Raw genomic sequence first — 21644 nt, forward strand, 5'->3', positions numbered from 1 at the left:
CCCGACTTTAAACTCTTAAGCTTAATCTCATTTGCTAGGCCTATAGATATTTTAATCTTAAAAAACTCATAGGAAACAACATTGCTGGGTTTTATATGGCCGTATAGGTGTTACTATTATGCTATACACCCATTGATGTATAATAATAAGGTCACAGGCAGCCCACGCTGAAACTGTAGAAGAAAGAAAACTGGACTGTAACTAGCATTCAACTAGGATTGCCGTCTTATAACTGATCAAATCAAACGTTTCCTGTGATCGACGAAATAAAATGTGTCACTGTGTTTTTGCAGAATAAAATCTTTTGTTACTGTCGCATTTCTTTTCCACCATCATGACAAGCCCATTCCTTCCTCATTAGGGATGTAGGCCGGGCGGTGGCCAACGCCTACAGATCACACTTTTGAGAAGAATGTGATTGGCAGGAAAATTAGACCAATGGCAGATAAAAATGTCTTCTTTGGTGGTGTTTTGCATCCGCAATGTTGCACTGCGGATAAGCATTTGAACATTTGATTGGTTTAAAATTGTGTCTGTAGATGATGCTTTAGCAAACCAGCCAATACACATTCGAGCTGAGGTTTAAAGGGCGGGTCTGGTTGTAATATAAAAAGAGGTTTTTAGCTGCTGTGTCGCACATAAAGAAAGGCAAAGTAAGTCATTGAAAGGTTTATCCTACATCCATCAAGAAAAATGAGGGAAATTGTGCATCTTCAAGCCGGTCAGTGTGGAAACCAGATTGGTGCTAAGGTTAGTAACACGGTATTTGCATTTCGAGGTCTAAACTGAGTAAGTTTTATTAAAAAATGCCATGTTTTCTGTTCTGGGAGGAGCCGGGGCTTTGTGCCCGTTACGTTAACGTTACGCCTGCCAGAAACCACTAGCTAACTTCCTTGTGAAAGTTGCCTTTTATCTTTTAATTTAAACGGATTCCTTTTCGTGACGTCTTGATGGCCTTAATGTATCGGAGTATAAACGTATAAAAACAATTAAAACTAATTTTGGCTTGTTGTAAAATGTGAATTTAACGTCAGGCCATCTGTTGTAGCAACACTCAAAACCGTTAGTTAACGGTATCAATTCAAACCATAACTTACTAACGGCATTTACGTTGACGAACTCGCGTAACGTTAATATTGAGCTATATCGGCAAACGGCGGGAAATTTTGACGCCCATCTTTTTACATTTAAACTGACTGTCATATACACCAATACACGTAAATAAAACAGATTCGCATGTTTAATGGCAAGATGTTTACCATATCGTGGAGCTAAAAACGGTTTGTACTTGTTTTACAGTTTTGGGAGGTGATCAGTGATGAGCACGGTATTGACCCAACTGGTACATACCATGGTGACAGTGACCTGCAGCTGGACAGGATCAATGTCTACTACAATGAAGCCACAGGTAATAAGTAAGCCCTGATTTGTAATTGCATGAATTACAGACTTTTTGCCATTTTCCCCTTACCTCTGACCTGCTTTTGTAGGTGGTAAATATGTACCCCGTGCTGTACTGGTTGATCTGGAGCCAGGCACCATGGACTCTGTGAGGTCTGGACCTTTCGGTCAGATCTTCAGACCAGACAACTTTGTTTTTGGTAAGTTATGTTATTTTTCCTGTGCACTTGTCCAGAAAATTTCAGCTGCTACTCATTATGCACCCTTAATGCATGACACGTAATCTTGATTCTTGTCTTACAGGTCAGAGTGGTGCTGGCAACAACTGGGCTAAGGGTCACTACACAGAGGGTGCAGAGCTGGTAGACTCTGTTCTGGATGTGGTGAGGAAGGAGGCAGAGAGCTGTGACTGCCTTCAAGGCTTCCAGCTCACACACTCCCTGGGTGGCGGTACAGGCTCTGGTATGGGCACCCTGCTCATCAGCAAGATCCGTGAAGAGTACCCCGACCGCATCATGAACACCTTCAGCGTGGTGCCTTCCCCAAAAGTATCAGACACAGTTGTTGAGCCCTACAATGCCACACTATCAGTCCACCAGCTTGTAGAAAACACAGACGAGACCTTCTGTATCGACAATGAGGCCCTGTATGACATCTGTTTCCGCACCCTCAAACTCACAACCCCCTCATATGGAGACCTCAACCACTTGGTCTCTGCCACCATGAGCGGTGTCACCACCTGCCTCAGGTTCCCTGGACAGCTCAATGCTGACCTGCGTAAGCTTGCTGTAAACATGGTGCCATTCCCCCGTCTGCACTTCTTCATGCCAGGCTTTGCTCCCCTCACAAGCAGAGGCAGTCAGCAGTACAGATCACTCTCTGTGCCAGAGCTCACCCAGCAGATGTTTGACGCCAAGAACATGATGGCCGCCTGCGACCCACGTCACGGGCGCTACCTGACAGTGGCTGCCATCTTCCGTGGCCGCATGTCCATGAAGGAGGTGGATGAGCAGATGCTGAACGTGCAGAACAAGAACAGCAGTTACTTTGTTGAATGGATCCCCAACAACGTCAAGACTGCTGTCTGCGACATTCCTCCCCGTGGCCTCAAGATGGCTGCCACTTTTATCGGCAACAGCACAGCCATCCAGGAGCTGTTCAAGCGCATCTCTGAGCAGTTCACAGCTATGTTCAGGCGCAAAGCTTTCCTCCACTGGTACACCGGTGAGGGTATGGATGAGATGGAGTTCACAGAGGCAGAGAGCAACATGAATGACCTGGTGTCGGAGTACCAGCAGTACCAGGATGCCACTGCTGAAGAGGAGGGAGAGTTTGAGGAGGAGGGTGAGGAGGAGCTGGCCTAAATGTATCGCTTCTAGAAATCTCTGCTGTAAAATCGTTGTAATGTCCTTTTCAGTGTTCTGTCTGCTTAATAAATTCCGCATTTTAGTCTGCCTTCTAGTTCAAGACTTTTTTTTGGTGCAGATGCTCTACATTGTACATAAAGTGTAGCTGCATAACTGGTATTTTGCCAGAAATGAGATTAGGGTACTACAATGTAGGTTAGTAAATGCTACTGCATAAACATCAGAATTGATTTGGACAATTATACACGCCTGCAATGCATCGAAACTGTTTTGAATTAGCATAAATATATATTAGAAAAGAGATTTATTGAACTAAATGGTCTAAAAAGAACTGGCTAAATGAAATTAATACAAATGTGGTTAACTGATCATGAGTGTCTAATACAGGCATAAATAAACCAGATGCAGTACTAGTCTCCCTCTAATGGTGAAAATGTGAGTTTAAGAGCTTAGGCATTTGAATTGGCTGTTTCAATCACGTAAAATGATTTAATAACAGTACATGTATAAAACATGCAATAACAGCAAGATGGATACAGTTTCTTATGGAACATAGAGGCCTGCTTCTATAACTCACAGGACAATTTTTTTTTTTAAAGAAAACTGGCTGAAATCATTCCACTAGTAGCAAACATCTGAGGTCTGTAACAAAGAAATTTAAATAATTTGTCAATTAAGAGTTTAAGTAAACATTTCATAGAATAAGAAATGAAGGCATATAGTTCTCTTGGCTATGCCACCAGTAATCAGGCCACTGTCTATCCAGGGCCATCAAAATAGCCTGCTCAGTAGCCGCGAGCATAAAAGTCTCCAGGTGCTGTTGTGTAAAAGTACTGCAGAGCTAAACCCTGAAGAGTAGAGAAAAGCGCCGAATCTTTTAGACCGACTTTACTGTATTTCAGAGGCTGTAGCGGCGGGTTCCGTTTTAGAGATGGACAAACTAGACGACCTAACGAATCCAATGGTATCAACCGTGTCATGCTAGCTTGTCTGGAAGGGGGCTACATTTTGGCGAGGGAAAAACTGGCAAGATATCCGAATGAAAATGGGTTCCATGGGTACCCACGAGTCTCCCCTTTAAAGACGTGCCCACTTTATGCTAACCACATGCAGTGTTTTTGCATGCAGTATAAATGTGTTATTTTAGCCTATTCTAAAAATGGTGTATTTGAATATTTCTTAGAATTGCATATATTAGGTATGACTGGAAAGCTGAGACTCGTGTGGATTCAATGAGTCCAAGTGTATTCATGTGTGATGACGTTAGTCCCCAAAGTAACCATTGCATAGTAGCTAATGAGACCATTTTTTAAAAACTTGACGTCCCTGTATAAAATGACCTGTTGGATAATCACAACCTCATGAAACGTTACATCCACAAACTAGAGACCTATAGGGCATTCAGAGGATGTATCGCTTTAAGTGTATTGCATTTAGAGCAGCCTAGATTATCATGGGATGGTTTCAAATGTAGCAAATTTGTCAGCTAAACATTAATTCTGTGAATTCTACACCAGCATAGTCATATTAGTCATTCTATTTACACCAAATTCCTACCCTACTTATGTTATGCAACTTAAAAATAGTAACATCAATGTTTGCCTTTCTTTAGGTGGCAGGAGTGAAAATGAGTCATCTTCAACATTTGGTGTGTTCTGGTTTCAGAATTATGAAGACAGTTGGAGAACAATTAGGCTACATTCACACCGCAAGTCTTAATGCTTAATTCGGATGTTTTGCACAGATCCAATTTTTTTGTTTGGCTGTTTACATTACCTTTTAAAATGTGGCCTAAATCAGATTCCAGTGTGAACTGTTTGCAGTTTCAAACGGACCCACATGCGCAAAAGAACAATAACAATGACATCAGACGCAGCACACTGTTGCACTAAAGTTAGGGAGGTTATGGAGGAAGTAATTGCATTTTCGCTTTTATTTCAAAATGTTTGTGTAATGGTAGCCGTAACATGAATGAGCATACACTAATTAGGTCTAACACCTCACTCTCCCTCCATTGACTTGCTCCATCACTGTTCTCCATTTTGTAGGCCTAGTCAAGTTTTAAATTGTACTGTCTGTGTCTAGGGCTAACTCCCACCGGCGCATAATTGTGACAAATGTCGATGTAGATTGACGTAAAAGTCGCATCAAATCCGCCTTGGTTGTTCACACTGTGGCCGCATTGAAAAAAAATCAGACCTGGGTCTGATTCAGGACCACATATGGAAGTGGTCTAAATCTGATTTGAAAAAATCAGATCTGGGCAAGATTTCAGTGTTCACACTACTTCTGAAGAAGTCTGACCTGGTCATTTGACCCCAAAAAAAAATCAGATTTGGGCCACTTTTACCTGCAGTCTGAACGTAGCCTTAGATACAAAATAGGATGTAGGCTCTATAGGATAATTTTATAACTATCATGTTTTTTTCCCAAATGATGTACAGTTTTGTAGGCATTCTCTTATCAAATGGCTTTGGCTCCGGATAGAATGACAAGATGTTAAAAGTTCGTAGTATCATGTTTCAGCATTTCAGGTAGATGCTAAAATACAGCCATCCATCCATCTGACTCAGGCTAGTTGAACAGAGGCTAACCTGCATGTGTACTTTGACTCTTTGTACGAGTCAGTGAGATAAGAACAATGCTTTAAATAATACAACCGTCGTAATACAAAAAAAAGTGTAGATAAAAAATACAAAATACAATGACAGATCAACAGTTATTCAGACTGCATACAATATATCCACTAGAAAAAAAAAAATGTTCGATGATGTGTATCAAACTGTGTTGTCACGTCTAAGTCGTCCTCTGTCTTTATCAACAATGGTCCATGGTTGTGTGGCTCAGTTTCATGAAGCATATCTTCATAAGTAGTAGTTCCTGAGAGCAGTAAATCCTGATAAGCCGCCATGCAGACATCAGATACTGCTAAGTATCATCTGGAGTCATAACGGAGCTGCCCAGAGGGTCCTGCATTCCAGGAACACGGTGAACAGACTTCACACCGGCACTCTGAGCCTCTTCAGTGTCAGGCTTCCAGCTCTTGGTGTCACTCACAGACATTTCCCCTTTCAGACACAGGAAACAAGAAGAGATCATTATTATTTACAAACTGCGTGGACTAATGTTCTTCGGTAATCCATAATAATACATTTAACAGGCAAATGTCCCATAATCTGTCTGTAATAGATTTGTATGTATACTTTACAGTTAATTTACACTGTAATGCAGTCAAACAATCCTGTTATAAATAATGTGAAACGTTTCCATTGTGGTGTTGTATTTATTTGTATAATATTGCATTTTTCATATTTCTGCTCCCTCTGTCTTTGTAAATTAGGTTGACACAAAGAAAGGTGAACAATAGTGAAGTCAAATACTTACTTGCCGTGTTCTGTGTTGGATTTTCTGTGCCATAATGGAAACTAGTCTCCTTTTCTGAGGATTTCCCAAAGTTCTCCAACTACAAAACAGATTTTAATGCAGTATTACCCATTTGATACATGTAAAATCTGTCAACTAAGATATAAGTAGACATGCTTACCTCGGTGCATAGGGACTCTGAAAGTCGACTTGTGAGTGGGTCTTTATCATCAAATTTGCAGGTACTGCAGGAAAACCAGAATGGCATTAATTCTCTAGAAAATGAATACACAAAAGCATAACTAGAACTGTAAGGAATTAGTTTTTACCCTGAACTCTGTGATAATGCTGGCTCACAGTCCATTGAACTCTCTTGATTCTTTTAAAAAAAAAGAAAAGAAAATGTTTTACACACATGACAGAATAAACAAGTGACAGACAGTAAGAGGCTAAAAGGCCGGGTCTCACCTCTGGGGCCTTGTTATTGATTTTTGCATCATGTGGATTTCCTGCTTCATTGTCTTGGTTTATGGCTTCTTTTTGGCGCCGCATCTTTACATAATCAAATGTGCTTATGCCTTTATAAACTGTAAAGCCAAGAAGAGAACAAACAGCAGAGTAGAATGGTGAGGATTAATGACTGGATGAGGGGGAAAAGAGACTTATAAAATGCCTCGTCTTGAAGATTGTGACTCACAGAGGTAAAAGTGGAAGCCTAGCAGATGACCGAGCAGCAGCAGGCAGGTGATGCTCAGCATGGCTGTTATGAAGGCTAATATAAGGAGAGCAGCTGAACTAGTCTTCATGGGTGCTAAGGGTAAAAACACCAGCCAGGTACCATTCCCCAGGATACCTATAGAAAGAAGGACAACACACAAACAGTTTTTAATGGTGCAATTAACAAAAATATAATCAAAGCTGTTCCTAAGAAGGCCCATTATAATGACTCACTGTCAAACTGTGGGTCTGTCCGTAGGCTGTTTGGATCTAGGTAATGCTGAATAAATATGAACAAGATGACAACTGCGAGCAGGAAGACGCCTAGTGTACCAGAGGACAGTGCCACAAAGAAGCACCTGAAGGCAACACATTAAATCCTGATGTTAGCTTATAAAGCATTCCACATTTACTTTCAACATCAGTCCATCCAAAACGTTGTCTTACCAATAGTTTCTGCCACCCACACAAGTGTTCAGCCATTTGCAATGGTGATCAAAGCCTTCCACACACTTGTTGCAAACACCACAGTGTTTTACTTTGGGGCCACTACGGGAAGATTGATTATGTTAAACATCATTAAAACATATTTTTTGCATGATTTTCCAAATTATATCACCAATAATTTAAAAAGCAAAATCACACAGACTACTGCTTTGGATACATACACCTTGACTTCACATAGATAACAGTGCAGGTCCTGGATGACATGCGGTTGCTTTGTCCTGTCAAAAAGGGGCATTGGACTGGAATAGTTCCGTTTGGCCCTCACACCGACATCTGCTGGGTCTATAGTTGCAGTAGCAATATGGGCAAAAAAGTGTATAATAAATGCTACTCCCGTCAGCTGTACACAACAAGAGTCAAGGAAAATTGCAATAATATTGGAAAAGTACTGCAATATGTGATAATAGTGCAGAATAGTAAGTGGCACACATATTGACACCAAACAAGAAACTGCAAACTGTTGCACACAAGTGGATCTTTTGTGTGAGAAATTAAGTCAGTTCTAAAGAAATCAACTGTTCTTATGGCTGAGTGAAGCTTCAGTTAAATGAACCAGTGTTGACATAATGCAGCATTTAACATGTGACCCCAGTGATTATGTCGTTTGGGCTCAATAGAGACTACAGAGACAGAGTCAGGTCTGGTATGACTGGAGCCCATACAGACAGCCCACACAACAACATCCTTGTCTTGTCCAGCAGCCCAAACAAAACTGTATAGCAGAGACAAATGTTTGCTCCATATTCAAATCTAAAAGACCCATCGCTGCACACTACCTAGTACGCTACGACAGTTTGTTAAGGATACAGCATAGAGCACATGGTTCCATGGCAGAGGCAGAAGAGGGATATAGATGCCAAAGCTGACTATGGCGAGATAGCTGTACACCATCCAGCCAACCACTTGGAAAGCCTGAGGGGGCCATGCCCATCCGTTTATCCTGGGAGGCTTGGAGGGGACCAGCTCATTCCTGCTGCTGCCATGCATGGGAGATGTGCGTCTCAGCCTTTGATTGAAGCAGTTCATCTAGGGAATAGACATCAGTTGAGAAAAAGCTTCCTCTAGGCGCCTTCAAACATCCATCCACACTTAACACATGACAGAGCTTACTACATGCAAGTGCAAGTCTATAGCTCCAGCAGAGTGTGGCTGCATTTCCTGGGGAAATGAGTTAGGAAAATGAGTTGAGCATAATGATAGTGACTGTTCAGCCATTATGGACCTACACTCAGACTGCATTAGTTTTAGAAAGGTATACACTGACAACTAATAGTCTTCGTTTAACCTCACTGGTATAAATGGGGGTGGACAAAATATCAGGAATATAATTCAACAGAGGTACAGGCTACACAATGTTGAATGAGCATCTTTCTGTTAACTTGATGAAGGTAGTATTTATTGCCAAGCTGTATTATTGCATTAGTTTAAGATAACTGTAGCCTACCTAATAAACTGGCAGCGCAAATTTACAAGTGGCAAAGGCACCAATACATAAATAACAAGGAGGATACTGTCAACAGAAACCAGCTGACCCAGAGTAATAGTGCTAACGTTATATCCCTTTCCTTGTAAAATGCCTTGTAATCACATGTATTGCTCCTGGCCTATGCCTTATACAACTGCTAAAAGTTCACCAAACTAGATAAAAACCTTCAAAGAAACCATCTGTGGGCTTTATAACAATGCTTTTTGTTTATCATGCACTGCAATAATGTTAGACCAATGAGTGAAATGTAACGCTATTGTCGAGTAACTTAGGCCTATAGGGTAAACGTTAGCTAATAAACTTTTGTTGATTTTTAAATATTAACAATAAAGTATGCCAACAACAGCATAATAGGTATGTCGTTTTAATTCATGAAGAATTACTTACTGTTGCTGTTAAAAGACAGCGACCATGATCTTAAAACAAGTATGCTCCTGTTCAAATACGGACGGAGATTTCCACCGCTTGATATCCCATAGTACATCAGCCGAGCAGGTGCTTCAATAAGTAAAATTCACATAGACCTAATGAGCAAAAACACAACGCCAACTAAAAAGCACCAACAAACACGGATGAAATCCTCCGACGTTATTGGATTTGTGTCACCGTAGGAGGTGAATCAGAAGTTAAAGAATCAACTCACTCAGCAGGTCGGAGCGGCGCTATGGAAACCGCCCTGCTGCGCATGTGTACTTCAGCTCTCCTCAACATACAGCTTTTTATTGTGGCCCTTCACTGACTGGATAACTGCGCATACAGCTTGCTTATCAAACTGATAGTCTTTGCTGTTCTTTTTCATTCTTTTAGGCCCTGGGGAATAGACCCTCGAAAATAGGCAACGTTTCCCATCAGAGCAAGAGGAAACTGCAAACAAATATGCACATGATGACTCTTCTGCTTTCAAATATAAAGCCCAATTCTTTCATGGGTGACTTTCATCTTGAGTTTCTCACGTAACATACTGAATGTCATTATATAGACCTACTGCATGCATATTGCTTTATTTTCACTTCCCTATTGTATCTCACAAAAGAGGAATAAAAAAATCATCTTTTGGAAATTGATCTTAATGCCTTAATTAAAAAAAATGAGGGAAAAATCCAGTCTTTAAGGACACCAATTTTCTTTGTGAATGAATAATGTATCGTAAATAAATAAATGTTTTTCCTTAAAATACAGGGGGCATAAGTAAGTACACCCCTATGTTAAATTCCCAGAGGCAGGCTGATTTTTATTTTCAAAGGACAGTTATTTCATAGATCCAGGATACTATGCATCCTGATAAAGTTCCCTTGGCCTTTGGAATTAAAATAGCCCCACATCATCACATACCGTTCACCATACCTAGAGATAGGCATGAGGTACTTTCCATAAAATCATCTCTCAATGCAAATCAAACCAGCTATTAGGCTAACTGAAATAAAACCATGCCAATCTCTAGGTATAGTGAACGGTATGTGATGATGTGGGGCTATTTTAATTCCAAAGGCCAAGGGAACTTTATCAGGATGCATAGTATCCTGGATCCATGAAATAACTGGCTGTTAAAAATAAAAATCTGCCTGCCTCTATGGGAATTTAACATAGGGGTGTACTTACTTATGCCCCCTGTATTTTAAGGAAGAACGTTTATTTATTTACGATACATTATTCATTCACAAAGAAAATTGGTGTCCTTAAAGACTGGATTTTTCCTAATTTTTTTAATTAAGGCATTAAGATCAATTTCCTAGAAGATGATTTTTTTATTCCTCTTTTTAGTCAACTTTAGCATGGGTGTCCTAATTTGTTCACGACTGTATATATATATATATATATATATATATATATATATTTTTTTTTTTTTATGGAATGCCATAAAATATATATGATGCAGCTGATAATAGTTTGTCATTTGCTTATTGAACCACACACATTTATAAATACAGGTGCAAGCATTTATTTTTCAAGTGTTGCACTCATACAAAATCATACAATTACACTACAAACACTCTGTACAATCATATTGAGTCTTTAAAACAGGTCAGAGGCTCTTGCTGTCTCCATAGTATACAGTCCAAGACCTATTACCCAGTGTTGTTAATACCAGGATTACAACATGGTAGTGTGTGTGGTCAGCTGTTGGCTGTGCTCTCTGGCTCCGGAGATTGCAGGAACTCGTAGGGATCATGAACCATTTCAGACTGGTCCCCAACGCCCAGATGTGATGGGCTCCCTGCGGATTAAAGATGATATGGCTCTTACTTTTCCGTGGTAAGCAATGACATTTTTGCAGAAAAGTGGAGGTGTAACATTTAGTCGATATCTAGCAAGTTGAGCAACAGTATTATGGATTGTTAGCATACTAATGACAAGAATATGATGTTTAAATTGTAACTAAAAAGCATTAGCAGTACTCCTTTCTGAGCACCTAGTTTTCTAGTCTTACTCCTTTTGCAGATACCTAAGTGGTGCTGGTCCCTCTCTGAGGCATTAGAGAGGGAGGACAGGTTGGATGAGGGTCTAGAGCCGACTCTGTCCACCTGAGCCTCTTGGAATTCCTGCAGGAGTTTGTCTGCCTCGTCAAATTGCTGCTGGCCCTCATCATTGCCTGGCTCTTTTTTCACTGTTTTACCTGATAAAGAAAGAGGGAAGGTAAGATCGTTGCAGGACGTTAAATGAACAAAGCATTAAGAAAAAAATAAAATGCACTACCATAACCATATCATTTAAACAGAAAAGAGAGTGGGGCATCATATCCAACATTTCTGTAATGTGTTTATCAAGTAGTTTGACTGTTGTGTGTGTTTCATAATGAAGGAAAGCCTCTGCCTGGGAGTTTTAATAGGATTCAGGTGATTACACGGCTATACTGCGACTCCACACATCTTACTCTCGTTAAGCTTACTGCGAGAGTTAAAAAGCACCCGTAAACACTATTAATGCAAGTTTGGCAATTCCATGTACTCCAACTTACTCATCTTCCTACCTTAATTAGTTTATGACTGGACTATTGGTGTACATGTAAATGCTGCCACTCAGAGCATTGATGGGAATAATCACCTAATGAGTTCAGCATGGATATATCCAGAGACATATCAGGATAGTTCTTCATTGACATGAAGTCCAGGACTGAGCCGCTCTCTCCCAGGCCAGTGCCATCTGCCATCTGAACAAAAATGCAAAGCTTCAATCAGACAGTCAGGCAACAATTTAAATGCACCATCACTGCTAAACAAACTACAGCATACCTGCATGTCACAGATGTTGGATTTGGTTTCATCGGGTTTTAGCGGGATGTTTCTTCTCTGAAATGTAAAATAAGCATCATACACATAATAGGCCAGAGACCCGGCGGTCTGCAGTAGAATTGGTCAAGAAGATACTGGAAACGATGGAAGTAATGTAGTCATACAGTGGCACTCATAAGTTTATGAACCCATGCTAAAGTTGAATAAAAAGAGGAATAAAAAAAAACATTTGGAAATTGATCTTAATGCCTTAATGGAAAAATCCAACCTTTAAGGACACCAATTTTCTTTGTGAATGAATAATGCATCGTAAATAAATAAATGTTCTTCCTTAAAATACAGGGGGCATAAGTAAGTACACCCCTATGTTAAATTCCCATAGAGGCAGGCAGATTTTTATTTTTAAAGGCTATTGGAATTAAAATAGCCCCACATCATCACATACCCTTCACCATACCTAGAGATTGGCATGGGGTACTTTCCATAAAATCATCTCTCTATCATATCTTTATCAGGATGCATAGTATCCAGAATACTATGCATCCTGATAAAGTTCCCTTGGTCCTCTGATTAGTGGAACTCATGCTGGTGAGGAGGGGGAGCTGTCGGTAGCTGCCTGCACGATCTGCCTGCCTCTATGGGAATTTAACATAAGGGTGTACTTACTTATGCCCCCTGTATTTTAAAGGAAGAACATTTATTTATTTACGATACATTATTCATTCACAAAGAAAATTGGTGTCCTTAAAGGTTGGATTTTTCCTAATTTTTAATTAAGGCATTAAAAGGAGAATTCCGGTTGATTTCAACACGTAGCTCTGTTGTTTGGAAATTTGGAGTGCTGTCAGTAGGAAGAAAAACGAAAACACCAGGTTGTCCCCCTGCTAGAGTTAGCACCCAACAGGCTTAAACAGGGCAAGTTTTAAACGTGTTTTTAGCCTCTAAACATGTTCCAAATGTCATTACAAGTGCCTACCCATGTGCAGTGATTCCTTCCAAGGGAACACAGCGAATCTGACTGCAGTAGATGTGACAGAAAGGCATAAAAGTTGTGCTAATCCATACCTCTGTTTATTTCCTGTTTTCCGGTGAAGTCCACACTAGTCGATTGTCGAACTCATACAATCCAATATTCCAAAACTTATTTTTTCCACAAAAAAACGATTTGCCGTTGTTATGTCCTTAGTAATAAATGTGTAGCAACAGGCTGTAACCTGACACCACAGTGGAGCCAAGCCCCCAGGAAGAGCGCCGAGTCTAAAAGCCACCATGGGCTTAGCGGATAACGGTGGTACTGCACCCCATGGCCCAAAAAGACTTTTCACATAGACTTTGCATGGCGAAAGAAACGTCTATAGTTCAGCTGATCATTTGTTTCTGGGTATATCAACTTACCAGCCCGAACACTGAAAGGGTCCTTGTTTAAAACGTAACGTTTTTAACATTCACTAGAAGCGAATCCAGAATTATTAAATTTGGCATGATGGACGCGCATAGTGGACGAGAGCAGAGCCGCGGGACTGCGCCCGCCCGCTCACATGACTGTTCTCCCGAGCTCATGTAGCTAGCTGCAATAATGGATATAGCTAATGGTTGTAATTCACCATGTGTTTGCATGTGTGTAATACGTCCATGGTATTATCTTATGAAGTTATGATACATTCGAGGGATGTATGTAGCTATGCTGTAAAGCCTGTTAGCTACGTGGATGTAACATCATTAGCGTTTCCCAAACTGGCGGGCTATCGGCTAGCTAGCTAGTTGCTAACATCAGAGGTAGCTAGCATGGCTGTATTAAGATCTATACATAGCTATATGCCTACATAACGTTACTACAGACATAGTGATTACATCGCCTTGGTTCTCTCTTATGATACATCGAAGGGCTGTATGCTGTAAAGCTTGTAACGTGGATGAGAGCTGAAGCCATGGATGAGATCTGTTCACGAAACTGAAGGCTAACAGCTAGCTAGCGCTAGTTAGTAGCTAGCTAGCTAGTAGCACAACATAATTATTAAATCTCCTTGGTTGTCTAGCTAAATACATCTATCGTTTATTTAGCTAACCATGTAAACGATAGGGAACAACGAAAACAGTGTTTAAAGTTAGTGAATATTTTAGACAATGAAAACGGCGAGTTCATGAGTTCGCCACTTGTAAGAGACACGAGAGAGAAGCTCATGAACACGCATGTTGCTACCGGTTGCTACGACAACGCAAACAAATTGTTGCTAGTGCGCATGCCCATCATGAGCCAACCAGCGTTATGGGCAATGCAGAAGAGCCGAGCTCCATGTTTGCTTTATGCGCTTTTGAGCACTCTCATTGGAATGTACGGGGCTTCCCGCCGAACACTGTATCCAGTTCTCTTAATACATCCATGAGTGGAGCCAGCAGAGCTGCAGTTCAAGAGTTCAAGAACTATAGCGCATGTGCATAGGTAACTAAGCAACAGTGGGCTCTTGAACTTTTGACCTGCTGCAGCCAGCGCTCTGCTCTGCTGGCTCAACTGTGGTGTCAGGTTACAGCCTTTTGCTTTTATGCCTTTCTGTCACATCTACTGCAGTCAAATTCGCTGTGTTCCCTCGGAAGGAATCACTGCACATGGGTAGGGCTTGTGACGACATTTCGAACATGTTTAGAGGCTAAAAACATGTTTAAAACTTGCCCTGTTTAAGCCTGTTGGGTGCTAACTCTAGCACGGGGATAACACGGTGTAGGCAGCACCGATTGTTTTCGTTTTTCTTGCTACTGACAGCACTCCAAATTCCCAAACAACAGAGCTACGTGTTGAAATCGACCGGAATTCTCCTTTAAGATTTTCCAAAAGATGATTTTTTTATTCCTCTTTTTAGTCAACTTTAGCATGGGTTCATAAACTTATGAGTGCCACTGTATATTGCTGTATATTAAGTTCAAGTCTGATACCTGTCGGATTTGACTGACAGCTTTAGTGTGATCGTCTGCGGTCATCTTGTCCAGAAGCCTATCGACCCAGCGCTTTGTGACACCTCCGCAGCCCTTGACAAACTCCTGTATGCTTAGGGTGAAAGTGAGCACATTACAAGCTTAAAAACGGGGAAACATTTCTCTAGATTGTTTCAAATTCTAAGTTTAACCAATGACAGAAAAGTCCCCTTACCTCAGGGCACATTGTACCCCTGTGTCATCACCATAGGCTGAATAGAGCGTGTCCACCTCATCAGGTAGCAGGTCTGGGAAGACGGAGTTCTTCTGAAGGGTCTGAATGTTGTAGGCACTGCTCAGAAACGTGACTACAGAGCAAGAAAAAAAAACAATCTGATATTAAGTCATAGACTTTGTGGCAATCTTTTGTAATTGATATTAATTTGACTACAATGACTAATATAAATTAAATCAACAAAAGTGCATGTTAATGCCATACCTTTGTGTCTCCGGTCATCTTTGAAACCCAAGGTTGTCAAGCCAGGCAGAAGCTTATTTGACAGAGAACTCAGGTCCACTTTATGAGTCTCCTCTTCTGCCAAAAAGAATTAAGAATAAATATAGTAATGTAGTGCAGATCTTATGTTAACGTAGAGTTTTGAAAGACTAACACTGTGATAACAAACCTTCTGCATCAGGATCAAACTGATTTACAACCGTATATAGAAGAGAACTGTCTGGTTCTTTACGCAAGTAGCCCATCTGAAAACACAGAACAGAGAAAATATATTGTCACTACAAACTACGGTGAAGAAGTAACTCCTTGAAGAGTGGAAGCCTTACTACCACTTTGTGATTTTATGTCATAAAATATAGCTATAGCGGGTAGAAACAGTATGTAGAAATATAAATATATACACAATAAGTTAAAAGGAAAACCTTAGAGTTGGGCATGTATCTGTTGATCCGATCCCGAGCTTCATCTGCAGAATGCTCAACGAGTGCCAGGACATGCTCCTCTGCTGTACTGTCAGTCAAGCTGCAGGCGTTTCCCTCCGGTTCAAACAGGTAACTGAGACAAAAAGAAGTGACAGCGTTACCGGATTACGATACTGACAGGGTGCTGAGTCACAGAACATCAAATGCTCAGGAGTACTGGAACTTTCGGACTACATTAAAAGTGCTCATATTATGCTTTTGGGCATTTTCCCTTTCCTTTATTGTGTCATATATCTTATTTGTGCATGTTATAAGTTTACAAAGTGAAAAAGCCCAAAGTCCACCTGTAATGACAAAAATTACATTTAAACATGATTCTTTATATTTTTGTTTTATTTCTTTCTCTGTTTCTCTCACAATGCTGAAAGGGAGTTTATCTCATTCCCACATGTAGATTCTGATTCTCATTAAAACTAAGTGGAGTCACGAACTCTGGAGACAAATGCGTACAGCCTTTGTTTGAACCGATAAAGGTACAAGGTCACAGTAAACTATCTCTCTGTACAGATTAATTTGTCCCTGGATAGTTGAGATGTAACCAGGGGGTGAAAGTCGGGGTGAGGCGAAATGGCTCTGAGATGTCTCCTGTGTTTTAGATTGTCTTTCTGTGTATAAAGTTGCCTGTAAGAAATGCGGAGTCATGTTTAGACCAGAACATGTGTGGTTATCACTCCCATTTCCTTGTATATAAGCTCAGTGTTCCTGTTCACTCGTTGAAGAGACTTTTTCACACTGGGCTATTGTGCCTTTTGTGAACTTGTGCTATTCCTGTAAACTTGCAAGTTTATAATAAAATACAGAAACCTAACTTGGTTTAGTCTGCAACTGTCTTTATTTTGTTTCACTTTCCTATTTTCCAAAAACCTACACCTGCTGCATTGAAAACTTCCACCACACACCCCAAAGGGACTTACCATCTCCAACAGAAAACACTGTTCACAAACTGCTCCAAACAGCTCTATTGTAGTCCAGCATTTACTTCCGTGACAAACGTGCGTCACTTTGTAACACACGTTATAATGCTCGTCTATCTGCTAGCATGGCACGCCCTCATACTCTGCTTCTTAATGGCTAGCAGTGCTTACCTAGCTACTGCACTTGTGCGACTCCAAACAAAGATTAAACAGAAGTGAGATGTCTCACTCTGTAGGTAAAACAGAGAGCTCAACACACAGGGGGAAAAGAGGAGCTGCAGCAATGTGCAGTACGACAAAAATATTGTTTTTTGAAAATTAAACCATGTAAACCTATGCTGGTACAACCTCTAAATACAATTATGAACCTGAAAATGAGCATAATATGAGCACTTTAATTTCCTAAATGTCACATTTAATCTAGATATTACAAATAAGAAATACCTGATGACTTCCTTCATGTCTTTGACTGGTTGTTTCTTGGACTTCTTAGCTGATTCCACTGGGCTGGGGATTGTCTCTGGAGGAGGTATATCAGCTGCAAGGTCTTCATCTCCCAAAATGGCTGCCTGCTGGGTGTAGTCCATGTCCTGCATGAAAGACATGCTGCGTTTCAGAGCCAACAGCCGCTCCTGTACACAGGGCAGAGGGAAAAAAGGGGAAACAATGAACTTTCTCTGCTTATCTGGACATATATGACAGGAAATGGAATAGAAAAGGACAGTAGAATATTGTTGATGATTACAGTGATCTTGGTCAATTGGTATTCACATAGTGAATAGCTTCCTGTATTGGTTTGAGTTTTGTGTGTGTGTGTGTGTGTGTGTGTGTGTGTGTGTGTGTGTGTGTGTGTGTGTGTGTGTGTGTGTGTATGTGTGTGTAGTATACTGCTCAGCTGCTGGGAAGTAGAACATGTCATAGTGCTTTGAAAATATTCCATTATTCACTGTATATGGAGTAGTGCCATGATTTGACTCTAGGGGGCATCATTAGTGTAGTCTGTCTGTCTGTTGCTCAAATTATTCAAATTCACATGTTAAAACTAAGTTGCGCAATTTATGGAAATATATTTTAAGGTAGATAGTCTCTTATATATGGACGTACACAAAGCAAATCACTCAAGTCCCTCGTTTACATGTTCAAATATTACACTTACAATTCGATCTAATCCATTCAAGTATTTAAGTTAAAGTCGGAATACCTATCTGTAATTAAACAGTACATAACAAATAAAAGCTGAAACAAAGAAAAAGTGAAGCACTAATACAAGCGTCTTAGTAAATTACTTTTCAAGGAAGCTAAACCACAAGACAGTGAACATGGACAAAGTTGGTGTCACAGAAAAACATGTAGTATAAGAAATGTGTTTATATTTTAGTCCACTTGACCCCATTACCTTGCTCATCATCTTGAATCCTGTGTGGAGCAGTTTCTTGGCAGCCTTGTAATAGACAGTCTCTGGTCGGTTGTACACCATGGCATTGTCACACATCAATTTAAAGTCCGCCTGAAGGCAAAGAAAGTGTTCAAACAGGTATGAAGGCAAACTTTATAATACTCTCAAAAAGAAATTCATATTCACCATCCAAACTCTCTCTTTGTGTTGAAAAGTATCCTCACCTTGAATTCTGTAACCGTATTGTAGTCATTGTTTCTAATCTTGTCTTTCATGGTGCTGAAGTCCATAGGATGTTTGATGATCATTGAGTAACCAGGAGCAATTGCATCTGTTACTGGAAATGAGAAGAATCCATGGGGATCTTTCCTGGAAAGACAAGTGATGCATGGTGTTATTCAGTACAGCACCAACCTTTAGATTTGTTTAGACTTGTCTTTTCTCTGCTCTGATCATGCCAGTGCTTGTTATTTGTCAGGTCAATACGATCAATCAGACAATTAGGCCACATCATAATGTCACACACAACTTTTCTGCAACAACAGGACTTACTCTCCACTAACAATAACAAACGCTCAAATAGACTAAAGACCGAAAGCCTACAGCCTGTAGAGGCACCAATATTTATTACACCCTACAATATTTTGTATGTAGGTGTTGCATGGAACAAACAACAAATGCTAATTTAGCTATTCTTAGAGTCTTACAGGGGCTAGAGGAAAGTCCTGAAAATCAAAGGGGTTTGTCCCATTAGGACAATGTATGTGCTCAGGTTATTTAATGGTGATTAATGTCTGTCAATTTGACTGTAGGACATGCTGTATGCAAGGGTGAATTTTGAACTTAAGAGTGGTATAAGAAAAATATTCAGTGTGTCCAAAAATGGAAAGGTTTTATCTTTTGGGGAGTATGATCGTACTCAGTAAATATCATGGAAATATGCCAATTAATGTATGCTATTTCTTGTGTACATGTGCTAGATGGTGATAGAGGGAAAAGGGGTTAACCAAAAACCTCAGGATCCATCTTCAGGGACTAGTATCAGCTTTAACCTTAACCCTTTAGTCTTTATGCTTCTGGATCTTTCAAGTATTGACTGTGATCTAGTTAAAAGCCTTCAGGAGCAGTGCTGTGGCATTAGAAGGACAGAAGGCCAACATTACAGGTGGATGCAGCAATTAGACTGAATCAGTGTTTCTCACCTCTGCAACTGCCTCAGAAAGTGTTCTAGCAGTTGTTGACGAGGAGTGCATTCACTCTCTGCATTGAGCAAAAATAAATAAATATGGATAAGCATTAACACATTTACAAGTAAATAGTTGCTAAAACAAAGTGTAATGTTTGCTTGTCAAACTTTTTTTTGATATTGTCCTCATAGACAGGCATGCTTACCTTGTTGTGTCCTGCATGCTCGGACCGGCCTGTCTCCTTGCTGTTCTAAATCCAACTTCACACTGGAGTGAAACTCATCCTCTTCAGGCTCTAGCTCAAATTCTCTCTCTCTCTTCTTTTTCTTCTCTTCCAGCTGATGAGATACGGTCATGATGCGAGTGACTTGTCAGTGAAATCATTCAAATGCATTGGTCACATTCTCAGGCTTAAGTTAAGTTTACTCACCTCTAATCCAATACTTAAACTTTTTGGTAATGTGAAAGGTTCAACAGGCACACCAACACTTGCAGCAGTAGAGGCTGTTGCCTCCAATTCATTCTGCTCTCGCTCTCTCTTCTTCCTCTTTTCCTCCTATCAGATGGGATGAAAGCCAAGTTTTAACTTATAGAGGCACAAAACATATGCATAAGGTATACAGTATGTATAAACTAACCTTCCGCCGTCTTCTCTCGTCATCATCCACATATTTGTCTTTATCCTTTTCAGACTTTTTCTTCTTCTTCTTCTTTTTCTCTTTGTGGCGTTCTCGCTCATGGTCTGATCTGTCATCGTAGTAGCTAGAGTCATGGCCCGAACCAGAGAGCTCTGTCACTTCACTTCCTCCAACTTTGAGCACAAGCTTCAGGGGCTTCTCAAGAGCCTTGTCCTCATAGTCTACAACCAAAACAGACAAGATGAAGATAACAGGTAAGATAGGAATCACGGTACAAGGTGAAAAGTTGTGGAAGGAGTAGGTGAAGTTAGTATTATTAGTAAGTTAGTATTGTAGAAATACTTTAAGTTTTGTCTGCTATTACTTTAGATGCCAAATATGTTAGGCTGTAATAATAAGCTGTAGCTTCTCTGTTTGTAGAAAACCTTCTACTGTATGTTGTGATAGGGTTGTACTGCATTCTACTGTGTTGTTTTTTTATTTTTATTTAATGTTTATTTGACAGGGACAAATGCATAGAACATTGCTTTATAAAGCAATGTTTTTGGTTGGTTTTTGTTGTTTGGTTGGAGGTAATTCCATAGCTGGTGTTTTTGCTTAACTGGTTATGTAATACTTACTGTTCAAACAAAAATACAATTTCAAAATGATAATACAAAAATATGAATATCAGATCTATCTTAAGTAACCAACCAAAAAAAACTGACTGATTTAGGATTATAGCAGGACATTATACCAGAGAGATGTGGGATGTGTACCGTATTGGTATGATTGATTGGTTTTTATTTTGAGTATATAAAAAAACAACATACGTAAAAACATCCTTGGATGCTTAGTTAAACCCAGAGGTAAGCACATGAAAGCGTAATACAACACTTATTTACAATGTGGACCTCGGTGTTAAGACATTACATCAATATATACACTCATAAAATACATCACATTGGTAACATCAATCTAATTACGATTGCAATGTTTACACTGCTTTATCACATAATGATTTAAAATATAATACAAACACAAGTCGAAATGACCTCACCAATCCTATAACGTTAACGTTACTAAACTCCAAAGGTGCCTTTATTATTATACACTCCTCTACTGACTCTTGATGTAGCTAGCTAGATTGGGAGATCATTCCACATGCTTAACTAGCTATGTCTAACCCTAACCCGCTGTGCTATTTGTCCTTGGGACTATATTAGGGTAACGTTATATAAGAGTAGATTTGTTTTTACAAATTTGCTGCCTTTTCAGTTGAGCTAGCCAACTAAGCTAGCTAGCTAGCTAACATAAAGCTAGCTGGAACAAAAGCGGTGCGATAACTAATAGTAAAAATACCATCAACTGTTCTCCACTCCGGTTTATGTTTCTTGTGTTTTTTTCCCATCTCGTCCTATTTATATCCAAAGACTTGTGTTTATTCCAATTATGTTGCCACTGGTCGCTGGCGTAACACTAGCTACTTGCAACAAATCTTTGCAACAAGAAAGCTAAGCTAAGGGCAGGCGGAAGTGATGCCACAAAACAAA

General features: G+C 40.0%; 3 protein-coding genes across 5 annotated transcripts; 1 reads left to right on the forward strand and 2 right to left on the reverse strand.

Moving 5' to 3' along the window:
• The first annotated feature begins 484 nt into the window (after nucleotides 1-484).
• On the forward strand, nucleotides 485-2868 carry LOC116049426 (tubulin beta-1 chain-like). The gene is made up of 4 exons (XM_036006532.1): nucleotides 485-750; nucleotides 1300-1408; nucleotides 1491-1601; nucleotides 1705-2868. The coding sequence occupies exons 1-4, from the start codon at nucleotides 694-696 to the stop codon at nucleotides 2763-2765; spliced, it is 1338 nt and encodes a 445-aa protein (XP_035862425.1). The 5' UTR covers nucleotides 485-693; the 3' UTR covers nucleotides 2766-2868.
• A 2306-nt stretch (nucleotides 2869-5174) lies between these two features.
• Nucleotides 5175-9634, reverse strand: zdhhc11 (zinc finger DHHC-type containing 11). Its single transcript, XM_031299073.2, has 11 exons — nucleotides 9229-9634; nucleotides 8163-8381; nucleotides 7517-7695; nucleotides 7296-7397; nucleotides 7083-7207; nucleotides 6829-6984; nucleotides 6600-6718; nucleotides 6461-6510; nucleotides 6313-6376; nucleotides 6153-6231; nucleotides 5175-5836 (listed from the first exon to the last, which is right to left on the reverse strand). Exons 2-11 carry the CDS (start codon nucleotides 8379-8381, stop codon nucleotides 5697-5699), a joined length of 1233 nt encoding a protein of 410 aa, XP_031154933.1. The 5' UTR covers nucleotides 9229-9634; the 3' UTR covers nucleotides 5175-5696.
• Nucleotides 9635-10760: 1126 nt separating this feature from the next.
• brd9 (bromodomain containing 9) lies at nucleotides 10761-21644 on the reverse strand. 3 transcript variants are annotated; one of them, XM_031299053.2, is made up of 17 exons: nucleotides 21454-21644; nucleotides 20113-20333; nucleotides 19905-20030; nucleotides 19680-19812; nucleotides 19490-19547; nucleotides 18512-18656; nucleotides 18288-18398; nucleotides 17336-17523; nucleotides 15918-16050; nucleotides 15665-15740; nucleotides 15478-15570; nucleotides 15214-15346; nucleotides 15000-15111; nucleotides 12072-12128; nucleotides 11884-11989; nucleotides 11270-11455; nucleotides 10761-11056 (listed from the first exon to the last, which is right to left on the reverse strand). In XM_031299053.2, exons 1-17 carry the CDS (start codon nucleotides 21500-21502, stop codon nucleotides 10956-10958), a joined length of 2028 nt encoding a protein of 675 aa, XP_031154913.1. In that variant the 5' UTR covers nucleotides 21503-21644; the 3' UTR covers nucleotides 10761-10955. The 3 variants fall into 3 exon arrangements, with proteins under 3 accessions (XP_031154913.1, XP_031154912.1, XP_031154915.1); XM_031299052.2 differs by having other exon boundaries at nucleotides 15478-15573; XM_031299055.2 differs by having other exon boundaries at nucleotides 11285-11455; nucleotides 15478-15573; nucleotides 21454-21643.

This window comes from Sander lucioperca, chromosome 10 (assembly GCF_008315115.2).
Source record: "Sander lucioperca isolate FBNREF2018 chromosome 10, SLUC_FBN_1.2, whole genome shotgun sequence".
NCBI lineage: Eukaryota > Metazoa > Chordata > Actinopteri > Perciformes > Percidae > Sander > Sander lucioperca.